At 40.7% G+C, this 18,451-nt stretch overlaps 2 protein-coding genes and 1 long non-coding RNA gene across 4 annotated transcripts; 2 read left to right on the forward strand and 1 right to left on the reverse strand.

The window, feature by feature from the left end:
* The first annotated feature begins 1,737 nt into the window (after positions 1-1,737).
* zgc:172270 (uncharacterized protein LOC100136849 homolog) lies at positions 1,738-8,596 on the forward strand. Of its 2 annotated transcripts, XM_037102541.1 has the most exons (6): positions 1,738-2,930; positions 3,136-3,323; positions 3,779-6,169; positions 6,365-6,542; positions 6,659-7,886; positions 8,087-8,596. In XM_037102541.1, exons 1-3 carry the CDS (start codon positions 2,703-2,705, stop codon positions 3,927-3,929), a joined length of 567 nt encoding a protein of 188 aa, XP_036958436.1. In that variant the 5' UTR covers positions 1,738-2,702; the 3' UTR covers positions 3,930-6,169; positions 6,365-6,542; positions 6,659-7,886; positions 8,087-8,596. The 2 variants fall into 2 exon arrangements, with proteins under 2 accessions (XP_036958436.1, XP_036958435.1); XM_037102540.1 differs by having other exon boundaries at positions 3,779-6,542.
* An 870-nt stretch (positions 8,597-9,466) lies between these two features.
* On the reverse strand, positions 9,467-13,186 carry LOC119021935. The gene is made up of 3 exons (XR_005075806.1): positions 12,566-13,186; positions 11,100-11,192; positions 9,467-9,631 (listed from the first exon to the last, which is right to left on the reverse strand). It is a non-coding gene; the product is annotated as an uncharacterized LOC119021935 (long non-coding RNA).
* A 2,553-nt stretch (positions 13,187-15,739) lies between these two features.
* Positions 15,740-17,802, forward strand: LOC119021972 (caveolin-3-like). Its single transcript, XM_037102594.1, has 3 exons — positions 15,740-15,857; positions 16,500-16,641; positions 17,262-17,802. Exons 1-3 carry the CDS (start codon positions 15,811-15,813, stop codon positions 17,601-17,603), a joined length of 531 nt encoding a protein of 176 aa, XP_036958489.1. The 5' UTR covers positions 15,740-15,810; the 3' UTR covers positions 17,604-17,802.
* Positions 17,803-18,451: the final 649 nt, after the last annotated feature.

The raw sequence follows: 18,451 nt of genomic DNA on the forward strand, positions 1-18,451 counted from the left end.
TAATGATCCATATTAGCTGTATAGTGCTTTAAAGGGTAGTCACTGACACTGATCAGATCAGATTTGATCACCTAAACTTTGACAGTTGGGGAACATTTGGGAATAGTTTTTAATGTTATAGAGTTATACTAAAGACTTTAAGGGATTTATCACCACAAATCAACTATATAAAAATGAAGATGAAAAATAAAATATTTGTGTGTGTATCTGTGTGCATGGAGCAAGAATTGTGCAAGACATTTTAAGTTCAGTTCACTTTAGTTTTTTTTTTTTTTTTTTTTTCTCCACAGTTGAGGCTGAAACGTAGTCAGAATTTCACAACAACAAAAAAAAAACAGTTATTGCAGAAAAATCAGTCCAATTTCTCAGTCCAGTGATTCATCTTGCGGCGTCCCCAAAATCAAATGACATCTTGGGGGGATAATCAGGAGAACCACAGTGTGGAATGAGTGGGCAGTGGGCATTCTTTTTCTTTATATCCACTCATTTTGTCCTTCTCTCCGTCCATCCCTCTCAAACTTACACACACACACCAACCCACACACACACACGCACACACTCTCCGCTGACCTCACCTGTGTAGCCACGGACACAAACAAACCCCATCTGGCGAGGTGTGCAGTCCATTAGCATACCATCGTCTCCGGCACAGTCACAGGAAACTCTGTCATCAACACACTTTGTTCTCTCTCCGTCTTCATCCGGCAGCCATGGAGACTGTGCAGGGCTCGTGGAAGAGGAGCTCACTTACGTTCAACTCTGAACAGTTGCACAGTTTGTTAATGACTTGGTAGTCGTTTGTTCTGTGCAGTGATTTTCCAGCTTTGTGGATTTGAATTGTTTCCATAAAAAATGTGTATACACAATGAATCCCGTGAATTTTATTTTGTTGGATATCTGAGATTTGCAGATGGATCGGATGGTTGCTATGAGATGATGGCATTTTATAAGGTAGTTGCTTTGTATATTTACTTTATTTAATCAGAATACTTTGCCAGCTGCTGTCCCGGGTGAAGATGATGATGAGAGCTGAATGACATGGCCTTGTGATGAAGGTCTGGTGGGTGGCTGAGAAGAGTCTGATAACTCTGTGGATTCAAAGCTGACCTATTGATAGTTGTGAGGAAAGCTCGTTAATGGGTCCAAAGGTTGATAAGGTGAGAGGGTTTTTTTTTTCTTAAAAGCATGTTGTGAAACTTGTTTTACACCTGAGTGAGCGCGGAGACCCGAGACCACTCAAGGAAACTGTGACGACATGCAATATATCTTCTGTTGCTCCTGCATAGTGACCGATGCTGTTGGTGACCTGGAAAAAAGTGTTCCGAGGCGTCATCACAGCTGAACGAGTGACGATGAAGCAGTCAGGGACGCTGTGAAAAAACCATGGGCGGGGTCAGTGGTTGAGGGACATGGGGAGGATTAATTTTCTATTCTTCTTCTTGTCTTATCATTAAATGTCTTTATGATGCTATTATTAACAAGTGTTATTGACACATAATCAATTTGAGCATCTTTTAAGGACAAAGCATTAGTTTAAAGTCCTTGTAAGCATCTTCTGAGGACTTGTAAGGACCTTAAGCTAATGCTTATTGCAAGGAACACAAAGTGCTGCCCCTTTTGGAGACATCAAGGGTGGAGACTTTTTCTAATCCAACAGTTTGATTTTGTCTTATTCTATAAAGAGTATTTATATAGAAAAATATGTTTTTTTTTATGTGTGCCACAGGTAATTAAAGTGTATTTACCACATGAGGATCGATGAGATTTTTGTACAAAGGCTTTACTCTCCTTTTAAAACAGAATTAACATGGATTTTTGTTTCATATGAATGTCTGACAGTTTATACATCTAGAGACTGTTTAACCGTAGCTCTTTACTCTACATCCTGTCAGTAAAGTAGAGACTGACTGGGATATCTGCTAAACAGAACATGTAACATGTAATCTGGCAATTTCTATATTCCAAACATTAAAAAAAAATATTATTCCACTCAGGTTTCAATTCACTTTTAGTTGATTGGAAAACTGAGTTGTTAAAAATCCCGTTGGAGAGATTAGGAATGTATGACAGAATTGATATATCTGATTATGTGCGATTCAAATTAATCTTGCACACTAAATGTTATTAGGTCAGTGCCTCGCACAACAGAGTGGGGCTCAGGCACATCTGACTGCTTCAGAAGGACAGAATTAATGTTCATCACAGGCCAGAGGGAGGCAGTGTAGTCTTCCAAGTCAATCTTTTCTTACACTTGAATAAAAGCCAGACCTAGAATCAGTCAGGCAAATAAAGAAGGAAGGCAGGTAGGAAGGTAGGAAGGCAAATGAACCTGTACCATTAATATGTTTCACACCTCACACTCTAATCGTTCTCAGTCTTTGTTCTCATTCTTGTAGATTCACTCATGTCTTTGTCTCTGTGTGTGACTGCATTCCCAGGAGGGTGTATCAGGGTATACAGTGCCATCTCCATGCTTAGTGTATTTATATCCCCCCCAATCCTTCCTCTCCTCCCACCGCACAGGAAAATGATCTCTATTTAAAACACCATCTGCAAATACCATCCAGGGCACCGTAACGCTCCCAATATAACCTCGCTGCGCAGCCAGCTGAGGGGTCCAGTCAGCGGACTCAGTCTGAGCTGTAAAGGGTGTGACAGGCTCCCACTCCGCTCTCTGGATTTGTGTTTTCTTCGATGTCTGGATGGACACCATGAAGAGAGGAGAAGATTCAGAGGAAGTAGAGATTGACTTGGGGGACTCCAGCGAAACTGATGAATTTGATAATGGGGAGGAACCTCAGATGCTGTGGAGGGCCCCTCCTGCTCCGGAAGAAGAGGAAAACATTCACACGTCAGCGCTCGTAGAAATCAGTGATACCAAACCTCTGATTAACGTCAGAGACCCTCGAGGAATCAATGACTGTCTCAAGGTACCGCATTTTTTTAAAGCAGCGGCTCTATCGAACTTTGTTTTCGGATTATTTGTGCATTTATCACATGCACATGAAAACCAAAAGACTGAAAGCACTGCCCTCCAGTGGATATCATTCATTCTAGTTATGGTGAATAAAGAGCCACCATGACTTAGGGGTTCATCTCTGTAGCGTCAGCACCACCTTCTCTTTGTGTCTCCAGGTGACGTTTGAGGATGTGATTGCCGAGCCGCCGCCGGTGCGCAGTGGGGACAGAGTGTGGATCTGGAGTCACGCCCTGTTTGAGGTGTCAAGGGTTTGGATCTACAGGATAGTCACGGTGCTTCTGGCCGTTCCCGTGTCAATAATCTCTGGTGTTCTCTTCGCCATCTTCAGCTGCTTCCACATCTGGTATGTTTGGGACACTCCTGTACATATTAAGGGGACAACATTTTGTCCCTCACTTCAAGTGTTCAATTTAGGGTTTCAGAGGAATGATTAAAAAAAGAAAGTATATAATTCTGATTCCACCACAGTCAGAAATATGCTGAAATGAAAGTCTGTTTGAGGACTTACATCAGTGGTCGTGTGTCAGTGCTGTGGGAAAAGAGGAATTGTGAAAAGGGTGGAAAGAACAAAGAGGCGCTCATATCCTGATATGACCACAAAGTTAAGACATACTAAAACTGTAAGCATAGATTTCCCACAGTTTTGAGGAAGTCGAAGATTTTCAGCCTACACTGCATCAGCAATTAGAGCCACATCTAATTTTACCACAACTGGTTCCATTGCTCAAAATGTGCCCGAGAGAGTTTTTTCTTTTCTCTGATTTTCTTTGTAACTGTTTGCGTTTCATTCCATGACAGGATGGTCGGTCCTTGTGTCCAGTGCCTCTCTATTGGCACACGCTGGCTGCAGAACTTATGGAACATTGTGCTGGACGTCATAGTGCGTCCCGTCTTCTTGAGTGCTGGGAGATGCTGTGGAGGCTTCAGCATTCACCTGGCCAAAGAATGACACTCACACATCCAGACTGGTATCAAACGTCACGTGCACTGGTGTTCTAGAGGACTTGAGCCCAAGTGGGCATCGATACTGGAATCTTTAAAATAATGTTTTATTGCAACTACAGTTAGAATTGAAAATTTTTGTGACAATTTTAAACAATAATATGGACCTGACGCTGTGGCATAGTGATGCTAAGCTCAATCCATGTGTGTGAAATCGGTGTCATGAGGCCAAAAAGAGAATCAGAGTAGTAGTTGGGTTACGACTCTGGACTTTGAAGTAATTTCAATGTAATTTGCTATCCAAACACAATTTCATCTTTTTTGTCATGGTATTTGGGTTTGGTGTCATATTTTGTTCATTTTCTACACAGGCCAGTTTCTAGACTGCCTTGATTGGGGGGGGGGCACCAACTGCTACTGTTTTGAGTGCCATGATGTTTTTTTGTATTCCTTCCAGTCCATGATGCCAACCCAGACGTAAGCATCGCATATTCGCCATGGTTCCATCGGCAAAGCTCTAACAGGAATTCTTTTTCTGTATTGACAAAGAAAACAAATTCTGTGGCCAAAAAATGACTGATGTATGTCTACTAACATATGTTCAATTGAAATTTGAAGCTACAATGTAAGTGGCATTTTTTATTTTAAACTCACCTCCACCTCTCCGTTGCAGGAAGACAACTTTATCAATGCCCAATTCTAGTTAGTTATCTAATATTAAATGGAACCTAACCCTAAATATTGCGCAACTGGTAGATAGAAATTTCGAGACATGGAAACAACACACGCTTTTGATAATCCCGGTGATGCTATAATCACCAGCACCAAAACATGGACATATCAATGCACAACCCCATAGCATTAAAAAAATAATAAAAAAAAAAAAATAAAACAGCTGTTCCATAATAAAAAACATCTTGCCATCATTCGTTATCCATGTCTACCTCTTCTAGCTGAAGCTGCAGTTGATTTTAAAAACAAATCAGTCGGTTTGCAGCCTTTTTCACCGTCAGCCAACAGTGCTCTCTTAGATTTCTCTCTTTTTCTCCGCTCCCCCCTTGTGTCACTTGATGAGTGGAGGTAGTTTTGTGTTATTTCAAACCATGAACGTTTTTGAACATCCGAAAGAAATTTCGCCACAAAAGAAGACTGAAAGTTCGTAACTGCAGAGAGTAACCATGACTGTGATATAGAGACTTGTATGTGGTATTTAAAGAGTGATCAAATGATGCAATGTATGAACATGAAAAGGTTGGAGGGATTGCATAGTCATTTAGTCTTAGAATAACTCAGCCTGCAAATGTTTAAGTTTACCAGTTTGCTATAGTCTCGGCGGCATGGGCTGGAAGATAATTATCTTATTTGGGTTTTGTTTTTTACCTCGGAGTGGCCAACGCTCTCTTATTCCTATCGTATCTCGGTTTGTCGAACATACAATTCATCCAATCCAACCAACGAACAAAGGCAACGTGCTGGCCAATTACAGGTGTTGGGGGGCGGGTCACTGAGTCATACTCATGAGAGGAAGACGCTGTTAGAGCGTGACGGTCATGTTCGACTCACAGAGTCGCAAGTTAGCCGAGGTGTTAGGTATAGATATTCGTATTTTTTCCCCAAAAAAATACGCGGACAAGAAGTGACGATGCGAACGGGAGCGAACAGGAAGCAGCGATATTCACTTCTACTGGAAACGTAAGCACTGAAGTTAACAGTAACACTGGCGTAAACATTCATGCTAGGAGAGGTAGCTACAGCAGCTAGGTAGCACAAGGAGCAGCACCTAGCAGTGTAATTCGTCTGCAAGAAACGTGAGTGACGACGTCGACAACAACAACAACAACAACAACAACAACAACACAGAGGTTCACAGCAACATTACAGCTGCGAGGAACAGCAACAGGCCATTGAGCTTACTGACCTGGGCACGGAAGATCCCCAAAGACGACTCATGCAGAGCTTTCCTTCGCGCCTTTTCTCGGGGAAAAAAAGGTCATTCTGCAGTTCCTGGTTTGGAAGCTTTCCCTGGCTGGAGTACTTAGTTCATGCAGATGCTGCATACTGCTAACCATGCAGAATGTTTCATTGACCCAGACACAGTGATCAAACTTTGAATGTAATTGGTTTCCACGACTGGAAACATACATGCAATGGAAAACGGAAAGGGACTAAACAGGCATGCTGCATCCAAAGAGCACCTGACTTGTTGAGGCCATGTGGAGGAACAAGGAATGACGACAATTCAGGCAAGTAAGGAAATCTCAACACTTATTAACACTGATCAACTGCAGCACAACAGATATGATCTGTCTGCAATTACTGATGTCACGGAGTTCCTTGCTGTGAACCAACTACCCTTTAGAGGTGACCACGACACATACAGTGCTATGAATAAGGATGGATGTGGGCTATTTGTTGTCTCTATTTGTATGTCTCTATCATCAGTCAGGTGTATGATGGGGCCTCGCTCATGTCAGGTGAACATGGAGGGGTACAGAAACTGCTGCAGCAAAAACTGGACAGAGAGATACAATATGTCCACTGTTATAATCATCATCAGGATTTGGTGGTCATCCATGCCCTGGCGGTTGAAAAGGCCGTGATGGACTTCTTCAGATTTTGTGTACCTTATTGCAAATTTTTACCATTGTTCAACATGATATTGCAATATATTGTTATCTGGGGAATCATTATGATTGTAATGATACTGATTTCAACCTTATTTCTCCATCTTCACAGATTTTGAAACAGTTCCAGAGGCCACTGGAAGCAATGCCGACCGTCTTGACAGCATTTAAACACTGCCTGACTTTTGGGAAAATTCATTTTCCACTATTAAAAATGTCTTCACAGAGCATCGCCAAACCATGCTTCATCAACGCAAGGCCAACCTGATCCAGTTGGGATTTGAGAAGGACTTGACTCAAATATTTAGGAATGAGGGGAAGGACATTGTTTTAAGAAGGTTTCACACAGTCGCCAATCTACTAAAAGTGGTTAAACCTTTGTGTATCTCTCTCTCACACACACACAGATACACAAACTTAGGTCACTTGTAGGCAGAAGTGTAACACTGCTTTGTTCTGCTCCTTGTGCTCCCTAGCTGCTGTAGCTACCTCTCCCAGTATGAATGTTTACATCAGTGTTCAGGTTGACATCAATGCTTCTGTTTCCAGTAGAAGTGAAGCTGTATGGTGCTATGCATGCCACAACCCCTGTTGCTGGTCTTCTTGAATAAGTGCTTGAGTTGAATAAATGGACACAGCACTACACTATTGTGTTTGTTTGTTTTTAGATTTTTGGATGAACTGCCTCTTTTTAGTAAGAGGAAAATTATATCTCTCCACTGTAGGAGTGGTCACAGAGCCATTGTTCAGCCTTAAGCACATAAAATGTAGGTTGAAAAGGTTTGCCCCCCTGAAAAAATGTAAAGCCCCCCTTAAATTTTTTTCTGTGGCTGGGTCTGGTTTGTTAACTTACATTTTGCCCCACCACCAAATTTACCAAATTGATCGTGGTACATGTGAAGGCAGGTCGAAATATGGTGGTGGGGCAAAATCTAAGTTTCTTTATAATCTGTGACAAAGCAATTTTGTAAACAGCTCTATAAAAATAAACAAATCTTGACTGATTGATGCTATAATATTGTGCACCACTTTCTCACTCTTTGGAAAGTGTGTGCCTGCCTGATGCCGGCACCCTCAGATTAGCTGCTGTCGGAGGCTCTGTCCCTGGGAAGTAAACAGTGGCTTAACCTTAATATGAATTTACGGGTAATGGAGTCCCCTCTTACTAACATGTGTTGTTTAATCCTGTCAGCAGGGTGGGGGGCTCACAGGCCAACATGGCTAACAGCGGGGCTAGCAATGACTGAAAGTTGAAACCTCAGATTTGTGGAAAAAAAGGACAATTGACTAGCTGACAGCTGCTGTTCATAGTCTTGCTACTAGCCTGGATAAAGTCTAAGGTATTTGTATCAAGACTGTTAATGTTTAAAAAATGTACTTATGGCTGATAAAAACAAACAAATCTTAATATTGGTACTGGCCTCAAAAGTCCAGTTCTGGTCAGGCTATAATCATAGGGATTTAAACAACATTTCCAAAATTGTTTGTTTACATCAGCAGCTTATTCTCAACCATCCCTGTTCTTGTTTGTGTCCTTCAGCTGCCCGAAACAGAAAGGCCTTGGAGGACCATAAAGTCAGAGACCCATCCATGGAGGAGGCTGTTGGAAAGACCCCCACTCAACAAATGGTTCAGTCCATCCCCACCTGACCACAACAGCTCCAAGGGGAAATGTTTTTTGACCAGACAAGTCTCCAAAACCTTTTTGCCAAGCTGTTTGAACTGGGAGGATTTGCCTTTCTCTTAAAGTCTGACAGAGTTTTTGTGTGAGGAAAACAAAAGATGTAGACATTGTTTGTGAAACAAAGCCACATCTAAATGTGCAAAATCAGAAACAGCAAAAAACAACCTGGAAATCAGATCACAAGTCAAGAACTCACCAATTACCTCATCTCCTGTTTGTCAAACTAACACAGAGATAACTTTTGGCTGCAACTGTCATTTTCTCTTCCCCCGACTGCTCTCCACTTGATCGGCTGTAACGTAAGTTTGTTAGTGATTGGGTACTGCTGCTGCATCCAAGGACCAAATTAAAATATCAAATTCTTGACAGACTTTCATTTATTTTTTGTATTATTAGGGCCCGAGCACTACCTGTGTGAGGACCATATTGTTTCTATAAGTTCAAATTGTTCATAGAGTAAAACCACAAGCCGCACACAGTTTTTCCTTTGCTATGATCACATTAAAAACATAAACATTAATATTTAAAGGTCAGAGAGCATATTTAGGCTTGGACTGAATTAGCTGAAAACAAACAGGGGAAGTGAGAGAGGAAAAAAAAGCACTCAGAGAAAAATCTGACCATTACTGGTGCAGCTGAGGAGCCTGTCAACTTTCCTGACTAAAAGGCCTTTAGGATTTATTTCAGGTTTCGTTTTCTATTTTATATTAATTAACTTGGTTTAAAACAATGTGTAGAGATCTAAAGGTTGATGTAAAAACTTTCAGTCAAATAAAGCCTCATTCAGAGATCCATTCAGAGACATACAAAGTAATCAAAACTAAAACATTAAGACATTAAAACAGCATCTGAAATGTAGAATGGAAAAAAAGCTAATGTAATAAGCTACAGATTAAAAAATACATTAAATTAATGTAGTTATTTGAAAACCACAGTGAACAGTTATGAATTAGACAAGCTGATAGTTTTACTTCAATTACGTTACTGACTTTTAAATAAGTAACTGTATCAGAACAAACATTTTAAATAACCCTCCCGATCCCTGTACAAGTAAACCAAATGTCCCAGAATAGGAATAGATAATGAAGGTTATGGAAGCCCTGCTCTCCATTACAGAAAGAAAGTGTATATGGCAAATATAGTTAAAGCTTTGAAAATGCCACTGAGAGGAGACATTGGTCTCCATCAAAAGACTCAACAGGTGCTTTAAAAATCTATTAAAAAACCACAATAGAGTGTAATTATCAATTTATTATGTAAATAACCAGCAACGACAACAGTGCTCACTGTCTGAGCAGGTGAAACCAGAGTCAACAAACAACTGCAGGACCTAAAGGAGTTTCATCAGAAGATGGATACTCAGTTTTCCTGCTTCAGGTTCTGTGGCGGCTCATCTGTCACCTGCAGGAAGAGAAAGAGGAGCAGTGGTAGTTTGATGTCTCTTTGTGGAGGTTTTGTGTTGTTTTATGTTTGTTTTTAGAGGTTTTTGTGTTTGTTTTTAGAGGTTTTGTGTGTTTGTTTTAAGATGGGTTTTTTTTAGAGGTTTTGTGTGTTTGTTTTTAGAGGTTTTTGTTGGAAGAGATTTTGTGTGTTTGTCTTTAGGGGTTTTTGTTTTTAGGGGTTTTGTGTGTTTGTTTTTAGGGGTTTTTGTTTGTTTTAAGGGTTTTGTGTGTCTGTGCAGGTTTTTAGTGTTTTGAGAGGTTTTGGTTGTGTGTCAAGGTTTTGTTTTTGTGGTAGTTGTTTGTCCTCCACAAAGAGACCTGGGTCTATTTTTGATGAGTTTTGAGGAGGTTTGAGTCTCTAACTCAGTTGTATTTAACCTGAATTCACTTTTCATAATTTATTTACATGGAGTTTTACTTTAATTTAATTCGGAAGTAAATTCAAACATTTACAGGTTTTGTTTTACTGAGAGGAAACATAAACAAGTCTGGTTACAGTGCCTAAATGCATTTATCTGATCTAATTCATAAAGTATTTAACATGTGTAAACACTGAGAGACACGACATTAGAACCAGTGACAGGTGAAATAAATAACATGGATCATTGTGTTCCAATGTCATGTTCGGCTGTGAAGCCATGAGTCCTAGCATTCATGTGGATGTCTCATTGACAAACACCAGTCACCCAAACACAGCTGCAGAACAAGTACACCCCGTCATGGCAGCAGCACTCCTTGATGGCAGTGCCCCCCCAGCAGGACAACACGCCTGCAACACTGCAAAAGCTACTCAGGAACGACCCGAGGAACGTGGGAAAGAGCTCAAGGTGTCAACCTGGCCTCCAGATTCCCCAGATCTCAATCCAACTGAGCTTCCACTGGATACAGTCAGAGCCAAGAACGATCCATGGGGGGCCCAACATGGATGGAAGTTCGTTCTGACGCATCCCGTGGATGCTCAACTGGATTGGGATCTGGAGAATGAGGAGGCCAGTTTGAGGCCTTGGGTTCTTTGCCATGACGGGGTGTCGTTGGTCTGAACGGGGTTTGTGTGGGTGGTGTTTGTCAAAGAGGCTACTCAAAGTTTCCCAGCAGAACATTTGATTGTAACAAGATGATCAATGTTCACTTCACTTGTCAGTTGTTTTAATGCTGTGGCTGAACAGTGTAGATATACATGGTAAATAAAATATGATCATATCATTTATATTATATATAAATGAGATCAAATAAATGCAGGCGTTCTAAACAGACTGTTGATATTTCCTCTTCGTAAACAAAAAATATTTAAAATACTACTAAATTTAAATAGTAGTGTCCTAACAGAGACCCTCTAGAATCATTTACTGATCCTAGAGTATTAATGAACAGCAACTGACAAATCTCACACTTTCTGCCTCTAACTTTTGCACCTACACTGCACTGACCTTGTTGGACCAGGTGTCTCTCCTCTCCAGCGCTGATCACCATACAGGTCAGAGCCGTTCCACCTGAAGCAGAAGACAAGTCCCACTCTTCACCTGGAGAGAGGAGGAAGAACTTTAGTATAACATGATGACTACATGCATATGTGTGTGTGTTTGTGTATGATTATAGTAGTAAGAAAGAAGATGTAATCAGATTGCAGACACTTCTGGCAAAAAGGGGATTTCTTACAGGATTATCATTTCATAATAAAGAATGGCATAGCAGTCTGTAACCATGTGCATGACATCACTTCAGGAGTCTCACATCACTCTGCACTATAACATCTGCTATAATCTGATTTAATAAATGTGTTTTTTAAAGGTAAACCAAAAGTAAACCAAATGTATTAAAGCCTGAAAACATTTAGTGCTTTATAGACGAGCAATATGATTTGAATAGAGAATAGAGACAAACACCCTGAATACATTCTGTGCAGGCTACAATGAGGCAGTATATTGTGTGTATAAACTACTTTAGCTGCTCAAAATAACCTTCTAGATGCTGACATACTAACATACTCAGACATTATAAGCACAATACTTACAGCCTGTTAGCTAACTGTACTGAAATATTCAGCTGTAAAGATGCTAGTTTTAACAGTTAACATCACACAGCAGGATAATGCCTTCAAGCTAACACTCTCCAACAGACACACATGTTAGCTAACATGCAAACCTGTCTGTAAAAACACGACGATTAAATGACTCAAACGTCTTTATAAGCTCCTTATAGTGTCAGTACCCGTTAATAAAGGCAGCTGAGCCACTGCTAACGTGTTTCCCAAACCTGCAGTGCATCTGCAACAACTTAAAAATCAGCTAGCTAACATAACATTACCACTCACTTACACTGACCCGTATAACATTAGCTAAACAGCTTTCATGCTGTTCTAGATAATAAACAAATTAAAAAATACTTCATGCCGATTTTACCAAAACTACCTTCTTGTTTTGAGATAGTGACCAAAGTTTAGTTAACTGTGCATTATTAATGTAATTAACAAGACAGAGATAAAAACGACCAAAATCACAATGGAGTTTGGTGCATGGAACAAAACACAACGTGCGTCAAGGATTTAACCAGCTGTAATTAAAGGATTATGTTCCAGCGAATTTATCTCATCACTGAACAATTAAATGAGACGTCTTCGCTTTCTGTTCAGAGTTATTTCAGAAACATTTGAGGTAGAAACAAATCTCACCGACAGGGAGGCTAGCGCCATTTTAACCCGCACATAGTGGGCTGAGACAACATAAAGGTAGTTAATATGTGGAGCTGCTGATATGTGAAGGAACATCACTTGGGCTTATTATCTGAGATCAATAAGTATTAACTATCTGTACACCTCCCACACAGACATGAATACACCTGTACTGAGCAGGTAACTGGACACACAAAGCAGATTCATACAGAACAGTTTACTCACCGTGTTCGTGTCCTCAGAGAAGAGACCAGAGTGAAGATCAGTCAGCTACATATATACACATCTAACTTTTTGGAGGGAAATGCGCTAATTTCGCGCGGGAAACGAGCAAGACCGCCCCTTTTGGCATGCACGACATGGATTCGTCAGAAAACCTGTGGGCTGGACTTATTTGAAGTGGTTTACGTCATTTAAAAAAAAGAGAGAATTCTGTAGCCCTGCAGAGTACTTTAGCTCTGTGGTAGAGGAGGAGTTCTGTGTTCAGAGAGTCAGCTTTTATCATGAGTTCGAGTCTCTGCTGGGGAAACTCAACTGCATCATATTTACTGCAACTTCTCTTGTCAAATGTTAAGATAAAAAGTAATCGAACAAACACAGATAAACACTTGTTAACAGGATACACAAAAAGCTACTTTTTTATTGATATTTAATTTCTCTGGTCTTCATTTGTTATTAATCCAAAACTAATTGATTGTAACCAAGTTACATTATTTTAATAATCGGTAATCGGTGCATTCAGGTAATTTGGACACCTCAGCTCAAGTGTTATTGATTTCTGTTCTGTACTTTTACCATAAAATGAATTAAATTAAATGTGAATGATGACTTCATGGGGATGATGTCACAGAAAGGGGCGGGGCACTAGTACATATTATGTATATACTAGTGCCCCAGTATGTAAGAATCTATTTCTTACCTTTTTATTAGATAGCTTGTTGCTTATTTTGTACATTTATTAATGTGTATTGATGAGGCTGTTGTGACACGCAGATATCCCCATTTGCAGGACCAATAAAGGAATTCTGAATCTGAGTCTCATTCTGAGTCAGTCACACTCATGGGAATTGCATGGGGAGGTCACTGACATGATATTCTGATCAGTCATAAATAAGAAAATGTTTCTAATATCTTATCATGTTATGTTTGTGGTGGAGCTGTTGAAAAAAGAGAAAATTCTGGGAAAAACGGGACAGGTAGCATCTCTAGAGAGAGACCCGGCTCTGTTGGCAGAGGAGCCGTGGACTGTGATTACTCTGAGCAGCATTTATGGGAATAAATAACAATACAATATATATGAATATACTTTTTTTTCCCGGAATGAAGCGGGGTCTGTTTGGTGGGGCAGCCGAAGCATTTGGGGGGGCATTGCACCCCCGTGCTCATGCCTAGAACCGGGCCCGTTTCTTGGAGTTTAAGCTCAAGGAACAAAATTGTATAACTACAAGACCCCTATGTGAACGTTTTCCTATATTTAGTTCCGAAGAAACGTGTGTTTAAAGATCTATTCCTAATAGAGGAAATGGCAGCTGAAGCTATGGATTAAAGTATGTTTTTCTGATTTTCCAGAATAAGAGACAATAAAAGAGTTTAGATCTCTAAAAACAAATCATTCATCCAATTGTTTTATCTTAAAGGTGCAATAGGTAAGAACTGTGTTAAAATATATTGAAAACAATTGAAAACATTAAAAAAGAAATACAAAACTAATCTAAAATGATTATCATTCGAGTCTCATTTTGAGTGACCGCTGCAAAATCCTACCGACATTGACCAGTGTCTCAGCAGAGAGAAACGAATCTATCCCTGAACAGCTCCATCTCTGCGTTTTCCAGAGTGTCAGTGAGATCAGGTCAGGGAGGGCAAACTTTGTTAATGGAAGCAACACAGTCGTGAGGTTCACCTTAGCAGGGTTAAGAACATTACATCCGTCACTGTAACATTTTGGTTGTGTGATATCTTCACCACTGTGCTGGCAAATCTGATGTTTTCTGTGTGTGCAGGATGTGTGAAACTACATGTGGAACCATGAGAATGGGGTCACCGCATCCCACAATGTCACATGATGCAACCACAGCTTTTTCATTTGCAGCGGCAGCATGCAGGCAAAGAGGCAGACCGGCAACAACAGGCTAAAGTTTAGCTGAAAAACAAGAGACAAGTCTTTGTTTACCACAGTGTGACTGTGTCATGAAACTGACTTTCTGATCAACAAACTGAATGAAAGGCACATCAGGTTTTTTGGCAGACCAAGAGTAGGAGCAGAGTGCACCTTAGGTTAGTAAAGGCCGTCTCTGTTTTGTTGGTCAGTCTGTCATGTGCACAGAGACTTTTACCATGGGTCATGGAAGAGGGGTGCTTCTCTTTCTAAATAATTTGGGATCCATTGTCCGTAATATGACGTAATTCCTAAGAAAGTCATCGCTTGTATAGCTTGTATGCATTTGGGAGAGAGGGATTTGGGCTCTGCTGTGATCACATGTCCAATGTCTTCATGGGCAGAGCAGTCTGGCATCGCAAATGTTCTTTATCAGAAAAATGGAGGTGCTGAAGGAGAGTCATCACAGGGAATGATGACTCCAGCCTGCAAAAGGAAAGGATGGATGGAAATCAGACTTTGGATTGATTATCGGAGGTGTGGTGTCTTTCATCAGGCCAACATCATTTTCATGTTGTGACATTAATTCAGGCTGTTCTACTTCGTTACCTTCCCCACACGGTTCTTCCTCAAAACTGTCATTTGGCCCTTCTGATACATGTGCTGTGCAGTGTAACGACTCTGTGTGCGAGTACGCAGAGGCCTGTATGTTCATGAGATTCACCACTAGATGGCACCATGAGAGACCACTCATAGACATACTGTGATGGAATTGAGCTTGAACTCTCCCCACAGGCATTCTAGTAATCTTCAACTGGTCAGGATAGGAGGTCAATACAATGCTGAAGTGACACATTAAATCTCTCTCCATTAAATTAATGGGACAGCGTTCAGACAGAAGGAACGATCTTGGTGTCATCGAATGTGCATGATTATTGTGCAGTTTAGGGCCAGCATACTAACATACGCATATTGACATATTGACTAACATACGCAAATCAAGGAACCCACTCTGGCTGGACCCCTAATCTGGCTCCGGTCTTCCTCCACTGCCTGCTCCTGTCCACCTTGACCATGAAGGAGCAGCAGCACAGGCAGAAGACCCGGCTTCTGGAATGGGTTCCTTGATTTGCCTATGTTAGTCAAAGGGGGATACAATGTGTTAGTTTGTTCATGTGTATTTTGTATATTTCATGCCTGCCTTTCCCGGCCCTTTTCCTGATTTTGTAACTTGTCAATCTGTTTCTTACTTCCCTTCTCCCTTGCTTTTTTTTAACCTCTCTCTTTTTCTCGCCCTTCAATGCTCTCTATCCATCCAGCCATCCATTATCTTCCACTTTTCCGGGGTCGGGTCACGGAGGATGCTGTTGTAATGAACCGTAAGGTTATAGATCAACATGTGAAATGTAACAGTGCAAGGTAATGCAAGGTAACAATATGCATGGTTTAATGCAAATGGCACACTTTGCTATTACACACATCAACAAATTTTTACCTTATGACGTTGACGCACTGTGTTCTAAAGCTATCTACTGAAGTTAGCATGCTAACTAGCTAGCCCCAGCCCTTCCCAGTCCAGCTACTTCTGTGCTTGTGGTGTACAGTAAAGAACACGAACACTACCCTGGTGCATCAAGCTCCCGGTCCAGACTGCTAGCTGCACGGCTAACTCAGCTAAAGAGCTAATGGCAGCCAAAGTTAAAACCAGTTAGTGCCCTGTTTGTTTTAAGCAAATAAGTATGTAGCAAATTCTTATATCCCACACCTTTACTGCAAACGTTGTTGCCAAGTTATGTACTAAGTAACTTGTGTTGTATGTTGGTTTATTATACAGGCGGTGTACAATAATGTTTCTGTCTGTCACTTTGGGGTGTGGATGGAAATGAATAAATGGCCATCATATAATGTTACCATGCACCTATGTGGGGACAAAAAATAAAATAAAATAACGCGCAGTAAGGCACTTTCATTTCAGCAGTGTGAAATGCCTGCTTCTGTCTTTGTGGCTTTGACTGTAGCCACATGGCTGTCTACTCTGCCTCCCTGGCTTTATTATCTCAGCCTCAGCCTGCTCTGTCAGTCAGACACCAGGACCATGGCTGAAAGTAACGAGGAGGAGCTGCTGATCAGGACCGAAAGCATCACTGTGGAGAATAACTTGAACGACAGGGACCCCATGCAAATCACTGAGGGTGTGGACAAGGTGCAAATAATCTCTTTTTACTTGCTGATGGTGGTTGTATGGCATTTTTGTTTATAGAGCTTTAAGCTTTTATTGAAAAATCTTGGTGGATGATTAAAATCGCTCTAGTAGTTAGCTGGGAAGTTTAAGAGAGCTAATTAAGTTAAGCTAAGTAAAAGGTGAGTTCATGGAAAAAAAAAAAAATAAATATATATATTTATATATTTGTTTCTTCTTATTGTTCGGTCATGATATTTATACCTCTGGATTGATTTGGTGAAGGTAGACAACTGTACAGCCTGTTCCTTTAATACTTAAAGGGGTGGTTGACACCTTCATTAATATACTTTTATTTGGAGAGGGTTTAAAATAATCACTAAAACATTCATTTGTACAACCAACATAAATATCTGCTTCCAGAAACAATGTTTTACTTAGGATAACCTTCAGTCCTCACGATTATATGAATATCATTTCATGTACCTGGGGTCTCAGGGTGAGATCTGTGTATTTATATGCATGGCTGGATTCTGCCTGGAGTAAATGGGAGCAGTAGGATTATTTGTGATTTGTATCAACTGACCCTTTAAACCTTCGTAACCAAATACTGTCAATCAGTGAACCTTTTCTGTGTGCTCTAGGTCGACTTTGAAGATGTGATAGCAGAGCCTGCCGGCGTACGCAGTCTGGATTGTGTGTGGAAATACAGCATCGAAGCCTTCACATTGTCAAAGCGCTGGTTGTATTGCGCCCTGACTGCCATCTTTGGTGTACTTTTGTCGCTGCTCTGGGGCTTGCTGTTTGCTTTTCTGTCATTCTTGCAGATCTGGGTTGTTGCGCCCTGCATTAAGACCTTAAAGTTTGTGTTCCAGTGTCTGTGTCAACCCTTCTTGCAGGTCACGAAGATCGTTGTTCGCCCAGCGCTTAAGTTGGTGGCGAAGGTATATGGCAGTGTGAAAGCGATGGTACGTAAGGAGGCGTGAGAGCAGTACAGCTGCGCATAGAGACTAATCTGGACATTTCGCTGACTTTCAGAAGATCCATGAGACAGAAACGAACAGAAAGTATGAGATTATCAATAATTATTTTGTTTGTTTTAATTTTAAGCTGATTTAGTGTCTACAGTGATGCTTTTTTTTTGCTTGTGTAAAGTATGATATGTAATGTAATGTATAAAAAAAGATCTGAAAATTGTCTAAACACAAATTTCTCTCTTTTTATTTTATGTTGACCATAAATAAAGGTCCCATAATGTAGAAAGTGAGACTTCCCTGTCTTCTTTGATTATAAGTCTACGTGCTATATCATTACTGTGAAAAAATCAAATGCTCAATCCACCGAGAAGTACACACAAGACGTATTCAGAGACTGTGTCTGCAAATGAGCTGTCAGGACTTCTGTAAGGTTGCAATGTCACAACTGTACAGTCACCACCACCACGCCTCCAACATGGGCGTGGTTGCAAAAAAACATCGCCAGAGCTGATGGGTGGTGCCTGCTCAGACCTGTGAGAGCTGACCAACAGACTGGACTTGTGGGGGGAGGTCTTAAAGAGACAGGCACTTGATTAGAACATACAGACAGAAGGTGAATAGAAGCGTTGCAGCAAAGAGCAGGATGAGTTAAATATTGTTGCTTATGCATGGTGAAAGGGTGTGAACATTGTAGTAGACACCCAAAATAAAAGCAGAACCCTGACTATGAGCATCTAAAATTGTACTAAAAAAAATACTGTTTCCCAAATACCATGATAGAAACATTTAAACCTGTGCAAATTTAGTGGTTGTACCAAATGTTAGACTTTGATGACACTTACTGAGACTGCTCCCTA

Source organism: Acanthopagrus latus, chromosome 6 (genome assembly GCF_904848185.1).
Source record: "Acanthopagrus latus isolate v.2019 chromosome 6, fAcaLat1.1, whole genome shotgun sequence".
Taxonomy (NCBI): Eukaryota; Metazoa; Chordata; class Actinopteri; order Spariformes; family Sparidae; genus Acanthopagrus; species Acanthopagrus latus.

Excerpts from the sequence above, each read along its gene's own strand:
- zgc:172270 (XM_037102540.1), top strand. The coding sequence starts at position 2,703 with ATGGACACCATGAAGAGAGGAGAAGATTCAGAGGAAGTAGAGATTGAC. Across the intron at positions 2,931-3,135 it reads GAATCAATGACTGTCTCAAG|GTGACGTTTGAGGATGTGAT; the intron begins GTACCGCATTTT and ends TTGTGTCTCCAG. Across the intron at positions 3,324-3,778 it reads TTCAGCTGCTTCCACATCTG|GATGGTCGGTCCTTGTGTCC; the intron begins GTATGTTTGGGA and ends ATTCCATGACAG.
- LOC119021972 (XM_037102594.1), top strand. The coding sequence starts at position 15,811 with ATGAACCGTAAGGTTATAGATCAACATGTGAAATGTAACAGTGCAAG. Across the intron at positions 15,858-16,499 it reads GTGAAATGTAACAGTGCAAG|CCTCAGCCTGCTCTGTCAGT; the intron begins GTAATGCAAGGT and ends TTATTATCTCAG. Across the intron at positions 16,642-17,261 it reads TCACTGAGGGTGTGGACAAG|GTCGACTTTGAAGATGTGAT; the intron begins GTGCAAATAATC and ends TGTGTGCTCTAG.